The sequence below is a fragment of the Choristoneura fumiferana genome, chromosome 13 (assembly GCF_025370935.1).
Source record: "Choristoneura fumiferana chromosome 13, NRCan_CFum_1, whole genome shotgun sequence".
NCBI classification, from domain to species: domain Eukaryota; kingdom Metazoa; phylum Arthropoda; class Insecta; order Lepidoptera; family Tortricidae; genus Choristoneura; species Choristoneura fumiferana.
Genome location: NC_133484.1, coordinates 2014184 through 2025878, shown reverse-complemented (window position 1 = coordinate 2025878; position 11695 = coordinate 2014184). Strand labels below are relative to the sequence as shown.

General features: G+C 38.9%; 2 protein-coding genes across 2 annotated transcripts; both read left to right on the top strand.

Moving 5' to 3' along the window:
- The first annotated feature begins 241 nt into the window (after positions 1 to 241).
- On the top strand, positions 242 to 6302 carry LOC141434564 (phenylalanine--tRNA ligase alpha subunit-like). Its single transcript, XM_074096996.1, has 6 exons — positions 242 to 747; positions 1844 to 2198; positions 3621 to 3898; positions 4274 to 4414; positions 5028 to 5235; positions 6046 to 6302. Exons 1-6 carry the CDS (start codon positions 475 to 477, stop codon positions 6264 to 6266), a joined length of 1476 nt encoding a protein of 491 aa, XP_073953097.1. The 5' UTR covers positions 242 to 474; the 3' UTR covers positions 6267 to 6302.
- A 1133-nt stretch (positions 6303 to 7435) lies between these two features.
- On the top strand, positions 7436 to 11421 carry LOC141434420 (glutamate dehydrogenase, mitochondrial-like). Its single transcript, XM_074096838.1, has 6 exons — positions 7436 to 7662; positions 8669 to 8792; positions 9316 to 9423; positions 9894 to 9986; positions 10874 to 10959; positions 11251 to 11421. Exons 1-6 carry the CDS (start codon positions 7462 to 7464, stop codon positions 11419 to 11421), a joined length of 783 nt encoding a protein of 260 aa, XP_073952939.1. The 5' UTR covers positions 7436 to 7461.
- The last annotated feature ends 274 nt before the right edge of the window (positions 11422 to 11695 follow it).

Sequence of the window (11695 nt, the reverse complement as noted above, 5' to 3'; positions counted from 1 at the left end):
TCGGACGTACAATGTAAAATATGAAATAATAAATTATAAATAATGAGCCAATCAGCACATGCACAAATTATCAATAGCAGTTTATATACATATATGTAAATATATTGAAATTAGTTAATAAGAAAGAAAAGTGAAGGAGTTTCGAGTTAGAATTAAATAATGACGATGTCTTTTTTATCACATATTACGATTGGGAATTAAATAGTTTATTTTCCTCAATTTTCTTTTTTTTTTATTGCTGCTATGAATGATCACTTCACTATTTTATCATTACTTGTAACGAGTTTGACAGACTTAACCGATTTTTTATCAAACCGATAAAAGTAAATTCTTAGCACATCCCTATCTCTTTGACAACCGACAGCTGTTGAAAATTTTGACATTGACACATGAAAGTTGGTTTGGTTCGCCGTGGCTGACCGGAGTAGTTTCGTTTCTTGTATCGTAACCTAAAACTCCTATTTATAACACAAAATGGAATTAAACGAAAGGATTTTGCATTATCTAGAGAAGAGTGATAAAGTGGACACTCTAAAGTTAGCTAGCGAGTTCGGTGAGGATCACCAAAAAATTGTGGGAGCAGTGAAAAGTCTTGAGGCATTGGAGATGGTGGTGTCTGAGACTGCGAAGAGTACGAAATGGGACCTGACTGAAGAAGGGCTGCTTGTGGCTGAAAAAGGGAGCCATGAAGCTGTTCTATACAGAGGTGTGCCGGAAAACGGAATAGCACAAGCAGAGTTAATGAAGGTATAAGATAAAATGGTTTTGGTTACCTACTTTCGAAATTGATAAGGATTCTCGAGTGTACGTTTTTGATAACAACTTGTTTTGGTAGACATGCTTATGCTTATTGTATATTAAATGTATATGAGTGAACTAAATTATTTTTTGGCAATAGAAATGAACTTAGAATTATTTCTTATTAGTAAACATGTCCTCATCAATCAGAGCTTTAAATAAGACTAATCTTGCTTCTAGTGCTGATGCAAATGCATTATATCAAAGTATAACAGTATAGGAATAAAAATTAAAATATCACTACTGGCACTTGAGGTATCCCATCTTAGGCCTCTAGGTTGGCAACGCATCTGCAATCCCATTGGTGTTGCAGGTGTCTATGGGCGGTGGTAATCTATTACCATCAGGTGACCCACTTGCTCGTTTACCATCCAGTCAAATAAAAAAAAAAACACATTAAACAACAAATTGATCTTGAACATGAAACTACCGTGAGATTCACTCATATTAAATATAATGACCCGGATAACTCACGTCTTAAATCGAGTTTAGCTCAACATGATGTTCATGTGTATGAGCTAAACTCGATTTAAGACGTGAGTTATCCGGGTCATTATATTTAATATGAACAAATTGATCTATTTCCATTAACTTTTTCCATTGTGACACTAAAATTAATCATACATGTGTATGGATAATTTTTGTGTCACAATGGAAAAAGTTAATCAAAATTATAACTACCTGCTAACGCAGCTTTAATGGTGTGCAACTTTTTGTCTTTACCCATATAATGTTGTGATATATTTTTGGAATCAGCTTAGTTAGCCCTTTCATTATATACCACACACAATAGGTTTCAGTAAATTTTTTTTTCCATTAAAAAAAAGATGACGTCATAACTACTCGTTTTTTTTTTTTTTCGTGCTACGGGTCAAATTGATTTGTATAGCCTAAAGATTAATCGTTCCGATTTTCATGCTTTTAACACCATTTGCAGCTTTTTACTGAATTTCAGGGTGTAGTGTACCGTGTACCGCTGGCACTACAATAGCATTTGTGAATGTCTTAACATTATTATTCAAAAATATTATTTTCCAATTTTCAGATAATACCAAACGCAAAGGTGGGCTTCAGTAAAGCAATGTCATCCGGTTGGATATCAATAGACAAGTCTGGAGGAGCACCATTAGTCAAACGAAAAGTCGATTCTATCACAGACACAGTGCAAGACCATTTAAATGAAATCAAAAAAGGAATAGACAATTTACCTGATAATGTCCGAAATGATTATAAAAAACGGAAGTTGCTTCAGGAGATTACGATCAAAAGTTTCTTATTATCAAAAGGACCGCAGTTTGCTACCAGCATTAAGAAGTTAGAGACGGACCTGACAAGTGAAATGTTGCTAACTGGCTTGTGGAAGGAATTGGAGTTCAAGCCTTACAACTTTGATGCCTTAGGTAAACACACACACAGCACACAACCCAACTATCACCACCACCACACTACGCTGACGCGTTCAAAACTCAACCAAAGTTCATCCTTAGAGCAACACACCCATTAAAATGTTAGACTAACAAACCAAAATATAATTTAATCTGTCATCGAAAATCCCAAAGTACTCATTTTTAGGGTTACATACTTCAAAGGGAAAAACAGAATCCTTATAGAACTGTCCGTCTGTCTGTCTGTCTGTCTGTCAAGAACCTTTTTCTCGAGAACGCGAGGAGGTATCAAGCTGAAATTTATATCAAATACTGAGGTCTACTGTCCCTTGGAGCTGTGAAAAAATCAAACTTCTAAGCCAACGCAATCAAAAGATGCAGCCGTTTATGCTGCAAATTTCCGCAAATTTTCGAAACTCGCAAGGGAATCAAAACCTACAGGGTACTTCCCGTGAACTCAGAATCTTGAAATTTGGTATGAAGGTAGCTATTATAACACAACCAACTAGAAAAGTCTGAAAATCTTGATTTTTTATGTTGTGTCTGTAAATATCAATGACCAATATAATCTGCATACATTTTGCTTAAGAGTAGGGCTCTGCATACACTGGATGTATTAAATCACTCGGAAAAAGCGAGAAATATCTTCAAGACACGATTCCCGTTTACTTACATACCTATAAATGTGTATGGAACCCTCGGTGCGCGAGCGAAGTACCCACAAATATTTTACAATCTTTGAAAACCGTCACTTAAAACTACCTTCAATTCTTCTTTAATTTATTTATTTACTAGGTTTTGCCCACGGCTTCGCCTGCGTGGAATTCGTTTATTTCCAGGGTAAAAAGTAGCCTATGTCACTTTCTAGCCCATAAACTATCTTTAAGCCAAAAATCACGTGGATCCGTCGCTCCTTTCAACGTGAAACATGGACAAACACACACTTTCGCATTTATAATATTAGTATTAGTATGGATGGTGAAGGAATATTTTATTAATCCTAATTGTTATTATTCAAATTAAATCCTGTGTGCAGCTTAAGTAGCATAGTAGAAATAAGCAGCCTGAGATATGTATGCATAGGAAAAATTCGTGTCTAGATTCCTGTCCAGCGGTGGTGTAGGGGTTATAGCACGCAGCACGGATTGCTGAGGACCTGGGTTCGTTCCCAGTGCTGGTCTCTTTTTCTGGTTTTTCTGTGCATCCATGTCTCAGTTTGTATTTTCGGTCCTGTGTGCAGGTAAATTTGTTTTTTTTTTTACATAACCTTGTATATCATTAAATCTTCTAAACTGTTAGCTAAACCCTGTAAGCCTGTATTCTCGTAACTTTGACATGTACAAACTATGATGTAATTTTATACTGAATGAATAAATAATCTAATCTAATCTAATCTAATGTAATCTTTGGCCTAAAACACCAATTACAAACTTCCAGGTCAACCTCCGGAATGCGGGCATCTCCACCCACTTCTGAAAGTCCGTTCGGAGTTCCGTGAGATCTTTCTAGAGATGGGCTTCTCCGAGATGCCAACAAACAATTACGTAGAGAGTTCCTTCTGGAACTTCGATGCTTTGTTCCAACCGCAGCAGCATCCTGCCAGAGATGCTCATGATACATTCTTCATACTCTCCCCGGAGAAGAGTACGGAGTTCCCTATGGAATATTTGGAGAAGGTTAAGAAGGTTCACAGCGAAGGTGGCTATGGGTCACAGGTTGGTTTATGTAATAGTTTTTGAAAGTAATTAAGTAACTCTTGCTGTTTTTCAGCATTTCAGCCCATATACGGCCCACTGCTGGGCAGAGGCCTCCTCATATTGAGAGGGCTTGGGCCTTAGTTCCCACGCGGGCCCAATGCGGATCGGGAACTTCAAACGCACCATTGAATGCTTGCTGTTTTAACTTTTGTTTAATTGTAAATAACTAATATAATTATTTATTTATAAAGGATATTTGTCGACTTCATTCAATTATTTTCTTCTATTTGTGACGATGCGCCCGCCGGCGGCGTGATGTCGTCCATATACCGCCATGTAGATAAGCCCGTTAGGCTTTTAAACTAGCATGCTGTTAACCTGATCTTCTTCCAGGGATACCGCTACGATTGGAAGATCGAGGAAGCGCAGAAGAATCTCCTCCGGACGCACACCACGGCCGTCAGCGCGCGCATGCTGTACAAGCTGGCGCAGCAGGAGGAGTTCACCCCGCAGAAGTATTTCAGCATCGACAAGGTGACATTTTTCTACTAGCATTTGCTCAGAGGGATATCAGGGAATGATACCCTAAAGCAATAAAGAGAAAACAAAGTAGACCGCAAAGAAGATGGGAAGGTGTTCCGAAAAAATTGAGAAGAATATCCGAAGAAAGGGATGTATTTTTCGCAGTCGCGCGCCAAAACTAGTAATAGCTTTGCGCGCGACTGAGTTTGCGAAATTATAATAAATAGCATATACTTCGTTTTTTTTAGCATTAGAAAGGAGGTAATCGATCTTGACGTGTTTCTTTATTTAAAAACACTTTTGAAAAATAAGTCACACACAGCAAATATGTAACATATGTAGCAAGGACAATAATGATCATTTACATACTTTTGGTATTATAAGTACTTAATAGTTTTTTTCAATAAAAACAATCGTCAAGATTGTTTACCCTTTTTTAATTGCTAAACAAAACAAGTATAGTTATTGCCGAAAAACTGTGCTTCTCAACAAAAGGACGGAAGTGGAGATACGTTCTTTTGCTGGTATACTTTTTGACGTCTTATTTCTTTAACCTCACTGAGCATGGTCCGAGATGCTCTTGGCCAGTTTTAATTATTTAATGATGTGGTTTACTTGATTCCAGGTGTTCCGTAACGAGACGCTGGACGCGACGCACTTGGCAGAGTTCCATCAGGTCGAGGGTGTGATGGCGGAGCGCGGGCTGGGGCTCGCGGACCTGATCGGCGTGTTGGACGCCTTCTTCCAGCGGCTAGGGTTCCGCCGGCTGCAGTTCAAGCCCGCCTATAACCCTTATACTGAACCCAGTATGGAGATCTTTGCGTTCCATGAAGGTAAACTTGATATATGTAGTCTACTATGTATCTACGATACTCGAGTTCAGAATTAGGCGAACAAGATTGACAGCTGAAAATGTTACCAGACATAGCAAAAAAAAAAAGCCATAGGAATATACCGATACAAATATTGACATATTCCTATGTCGATAGTAACATCGACGAAGACATTCATAAGTGCTTTTTATAGCCTAAATAGGGAATATTACTGCAATGTCCTGCCGTCAGAATGCAGCACTAGCACGAACCGTAATCACGAACTTAGAATTCGGTTATCGCGCGCTGTTATAAAATTGCCTGTCACTCTCTGGCCCATAAACTTTCTCTATGCCAAAAATCACGTCGATCCGTCGCTCCGTTTCGACGTGAAAGACTGACAAACATACAAACACATACTTTCGTATTTATAATATTAGTATTAGTATATTAGTATTACTATGGATTAGTTACTATCGATCTAATGCAAATATCATGTTATTTGGTACACAATAAATATCGTCACGACTTTTAAAAAAACTCGTAGCTCAAAATAGATAATTTTTCTGAGTGAACTTTATAGACATTACATCAAGGTTCAATTTTGTTGACATATTGATTTTAGATACGAGATTTTTTCAAAGTAGTGACGATATGTCATGCGTCGTAGGTCATGCATGATCCGTCATGGGCACAGAGTAAAAGAGATCTGACGTTGTCATAGCGGTTTGTTTACGGTTTGTGCTAGTGTCTCCTGCGCAGAGCTTTGCGTCATATTAAAACTTTGTCAAATAAAGATGTTTAAACTTTGACACTTATTTCCCTTTCCAGGCCTAGGAAAATGGATCGAGATCGGCAACTCTGGAGTATTCCGCCCAGAAATGCTGCTGCCCATGGGTCTGCCGGAAGACGTGAACGTCATAGCGTGGGGGCTGTCCCTGGAGCGGCCCACCATGATCAAATACGGACTCAACAACATTCGGGACTTGGTGGGACCAAGGGTCGACCTTCAGATGGTCTACAACAACCCTATCTGCAGGCTTGATAAGTAATGTTGAACTTGGAAAATAAATTATTTGAGCAATGTGTTTTTGTTAATATTTTTTGTCCATTATACGGTGAGAACTACGTCCTCTTTAATGAGGGCTATCGCGTATGAATTCGCCGCTAGAGGCGCTAGTGTAGCGGGAGGTTTCCGAAATGTGAAATGTCACTGTTTTTGAGTGAGCTACGCGGGTTTATTTATAATTTTGTGAATATTTTTCAATACCTGAAATTAATTATGGCAAATATGCGTTACGGGGCAGTGAATGTCTATCAAAGAGTAGGTATAAGTACTGATGTCTATGTTTTGAAACAGTTTTGTCTTTCGGAAACCTTTGTCCTCCCTTTATCCGAACAAAACAAGACTACGCAACACTGTGGCATGCTCGATATATGTATTAAATATGATTTAAATGTAAATTTGGTTTTCACGCCCGACAAACTGACCACTATACTTAGATGTTGATGATGAAAATATATTCAAAAAAAATTCAAAATTCAAATGATTTATTCAGTAAATAGGCCGCATGGGCACTTTTACACGTCATTTTTTTTTTTAAACTACCAGCGCTTTCGGAAAGACCATCATTGCCAAGAAGAATGCGCGCAAGAAACTTGGCAGAAAGTCATTTTTTCATAAAAATATAATTACAAATAAAATACTTAAAAACTATATTATACAATTAAAGAAAAAAAATACAAAAAATAATAATAAAAGAAATACAGGGATGTATGGGTCCCTTAGTTACAATACTAAACACTAACTATATCTAAACTATATCTACGTTCAGTAGAAGTGTAGAATGCTTCCACCGTCATAAATTTTAAAATAATAATAACAATAATTTAGTTCTGAAATATACATTTCAGGTCAAGTAACCATTAAGCTTTTTTCCTGGCACATATCCAATAGAAACGCGCCTTAAGTAATAATTTCAATAAAGTCTCATTATACCTTTACGTAAATAAGTGGATGAACCTTCTTTCAATTTTTTTTAACTATGGTTTTTTCCGCTGCTAACTCGTGGCGCTACGGCAGCACGGCAGCCAACACGTTTCAAAACGACAACGTCAATCAAGAAAATATTTTTGTTGTTTTGTAATAATCATTTATTTTAAAATAATTTTATATTTAAATAGTAATAGTTATACTATAAATGTCTTTAACCAAAAATTGCTCGCAGACGCTCGTTTAAATGCAATATGATAAGCGTAAGGCATTATGAGATCCCTTGTAACTTGATTCCAATAGCCACTGATCCTGATCCCAGCTTTTTTAAAATGGTGGAGTACTTCTATCATCACGCGGTGAAGGTCGTCGAGCCTTCTCTGATAGAATATCTGAAGAAACATACGCATTTGAGTGATAAGAAGAGGATGCAGAGGGTTGCCGGGATATTGAAGGTAAGTTACCTATAGATAGCCACCTACCAGTGGCGGCGTAGGGTAGATTGGAAATAAAACACCAAATACGTACGTACGTAGCCGTGTCAGCTAGCGTTGGGCCTTAAAGTTCACTATTGTTTACCCGAGGTTTCGCACACGTAAATCATTAGATCCACCAACTGAATTGAAATTTTGGGACTTTTAAAAATTCCCGTGGGAATCCTGGAAATTAAACCGTGGTTTTCATTACATAGATAGAGTATTCAAAATAGTGAATGAGAGTTCTACACTTTCTGCCAACAAACTGCTACGCAGTTTGGCAGAGGTTTATAGTTATAAGTATTTCTGTACTTCTTTTGTTTTTTATTTGAGTAAATAAATAATTTAAAAAAAAACATAACAAAATCACTAATTGACGTTATATTAAAAATAACCATGTCAAATTTCATGACTCGAAGCCCAGCGATTGTTGTTTCGTGATTTTATCCCTATCCCGTGGGAATATCGGAATAAAAAGTAGCCTATGTTTTATTCCAGATGACCTGCTATCTACATACCAAATTTCATCCAAATCCGTCCAGCCGTTTCAGCGTGAAAGACTAACAAAAGTACCTATTCAATCACTCACAAACTTTCGCATTAATAATACTAGCGTTTAGCCGCGGCTTCGCACACGTAAATCATTAGATAAAGCAGCTGAATTGAAATTTTGGGATTTTTAAAAATTCCCATGGGAGTTCCCGAAAGTTACATCGTGGTTTTCATTGACGATACATTGAAAACAATCATGTCTAATTTCATGACTAAGCCAGCGGTTGTGTTTCGAGATTTTATCCCTATCCCGTGGGAATATCGGAATAAAATGTAGCCTAAGTATGTTCTATCCGTCCAGCCGTTTCAGCGTGAAGGATTAACAAACATACCTATTCAATCACTCACAAACTCACGCATTTATAATTTTTAGTAGGATTTATATGGAGCTCCGTAAAGTGTGATTCAGTAAAGTATCGAAGCAACTTTCCAGGTGATGGGCTCGTGTAACAGCTCGCTGCAGTTCGAGTTTCCCCTGCAGCGTAAGAATGGCGACTATGAAATCATCAACGGATACCGCTCGCAGCACAGCGTGCATCGGCTGCCTTGCAAAGGAGGTTGGTACTAGATGCAATGCAATGGTGATCAGATCATTGTTTGGTAGTACTCAGCTTATGTTATGGTTGTCCATGGGCGGCGGTGATTGCTGTCCATCAGGTTACCCGCCTGCTCCTTCATCAGGTGACCCCCCTATCATAATAATAATAAAAGGTATAGTCGAAAATACAAACTGAGACATGGATGCACAGAAAAACCAGAAAGAGAGACCAGCGCTGGGAGTCGAACCCAGGTCCTCAGCAATCCGTGCTGCGTGCTATAACCCCTACACCACCGCTGGACAGGAATCTAGACACGAATTTTTCCTATGCATACATATCTCAGGTTGCTTATTTCTACTACGCTACTTATTCACAGCACACACGCAGCACGGATTGCTGAGGACCTGGGTTCGATTATTTTCGATTATGTTTTCACGGGATACCCGTAAAAGTAACAAATTTGGAGTTGAAATAAAAAATAAAAAAGACTCCAAAAAACCAATCATAAAAGGTATAGTGTTCTTTTCCGCTTAAATTCCAGGCATCCGGTTCGCAGACGATGTTAACTTGGAGGAGGTGAAAGCTTTGGCCGCCCTCATGACTTACAAGTGTGCTTGCTCGAACATCCCCTTCGGTGGAGCCAAGGGCGGTAAGTAATTTTCAGTATTTGTCGGCTAACTTAAAGTGACGGATATCAGTGTTGTCGTCTCTGTTTGTTTTGTCTGAATAAACAAAGACGGCATTACTTTTATCTGACACTTAAAGTTAGTCGGCAAGTGACGAAACAGGCCCTAAGTTATAGTGTCTAACTGTAGGTTTTACCGCCGCAAACCATGAGATCCAGCAGTCGAAATGAAATTGGAATTTATGTGCGAACATTTGAAAGTTACCACGTGCTTTACGGTCAAGGAAAACATCGCGAGGAAACCTTCACACATCGGCGAATAAATTTTATAGTGTGTGTGAAGTTCCCAATCAGCACTGGCCCTCCGTGGGAACTACCGATAGCCCCAAGCCGATTCAGAGAGGCCTGTGCCCCGCAGTGGGACATTTATAGGCCAAGATGATGATGATGATTATAGATATAATAAGCGTGTTAAAATTAAAGAAGTGTTTCAGGAGTTTGCATAAACCCTAAGAAGTATACCGTAGCGGAGTTGCAGAGGATAACTCGCCGTTATACGCTGGAGTTGGCCAAGAAAAACTACATAGGTTTGTACACGGCACTGCACTGTGGAATATAAAGTATCGAGTATAGTTAGGCGTTTTTAAAAAAAAGAGTACAGTTGCCTTTTCAAAATAGGTTTAATTTTTTCATACAAATTGTAGCGACTCTAGCGCCATCTGTGAACAACAATAGAAACTCCGACCATGTTCTACATCGCGCTATCGAAGTTTCTCAACGCGGTCGCATATATACAAGTTCCGACGCTCTCCCTTCGGACTTCGGTCCCCAGGCATAACACCTGCCTGGAGAGAGATCTCTCTATTGGAGCTCCCCCCACAAAATTTTCTAAGTCAGTTTTGTGACGCCCATACTGAATGTATGAAAAAAACACAAAACTGACATTTATTTTTTTGGACATTTTTTTCAACTATCTGAATCGATTGTGCTCTTGATTCTGAGTAGGAAAATCATATTTTTTCCAAAATTAAAAAAAGAAAGGTAGTTTTCGTGAATATTCCCGTAGGATAGCGTAAAATGTAGTCGTGTGTCACGATCACAGTAGAGTTAGAGATCTACTCTTCAGGCAGATGGTATGCCTGGAGACCGAAGACCGAAGGGAGAGCGTCGGAAGTTTCATATATGCGCCCGAGTTGAGAAACTTCGATGGTGCGATGTGGGGTTTGGAGTTTCTATATTTGCTCACTAGATGGAGCTAAGAGTCGCTAAATCAGCCCACCATTTTTAGACTGTAGGTTGGTGCGGAGTGGCCCCTCATGCTGAGCTTTAACAGGATACTCTTCATCATCTCTTGTTTGATCAAAAAAAATGCGTGTCTAATATTTTCTGTAACTGATGGATTAATTAGATTTTTTAGGTTAGATTAGGTAATTAGATGCATTAACCTATTTGCAATAACCTTTATATTTTCCAGGAGCGGGTATAGACGTGCCTGCGCCAGACATGAACACATCCGGAAGAGAAATGTCCTGGATTGTCGATACTTATGTCAAAACTTTTAGGTGAGTCGACAATATGGCGTGAATATAGGTACATCGTTTTTTTTAGAAGAAAGAACGTTTTCAATAAAAAGACACGTTAAGATCGCTTACCTTCTTCCTAACGCTAAAGTGCAAATTTCGAACTTTGTCGACATAGTTGCAACATACTTATATCCGTGCAAAATTACAGCTTTCTAGCACTGATAGTCTCTGACCAAAGCCGCGGACGGACCGACGGACATGGCGATACTATAAGGGTTCCGTTTTGCCATTTTGGCTCCGGAACCCTAAAAATACATTGTCAATTCCAGGCTACAACGACATAAACGCAGCAGCGTGCGTGACTGGCAAGCCTATCAACGGGGGAGGCATCCACGGGCGAGTTGAGGCCACGGGCAGAGGCGTCTTCATGACCATTAACATCTTCATACACCACCCGGAATGGATGGCGCTCATTGGCATCCCCCCGGTTTTAAGGTGAGATAGAATGCACCGTAGATCCTGTTACTTTAGCCCTGAAGTAGCTTTGACGTTGAAATTAATTCGTTCTAGGTTTATTATTGCACTGAATTTTTGCGTGTCGAAACCTCGGTAATTAAAACAATAACTTTGCTCACCCGCGACCTTATAATAGAGCTACGTTTATGTAAGAAATGTGTGTTCATGCAGTTCCTCCACCTCCACACACCAAAAACACAAATCCATCTATCACTACTACAACACTACACTGACGCGTTTCGAACTCAACCAGAGCG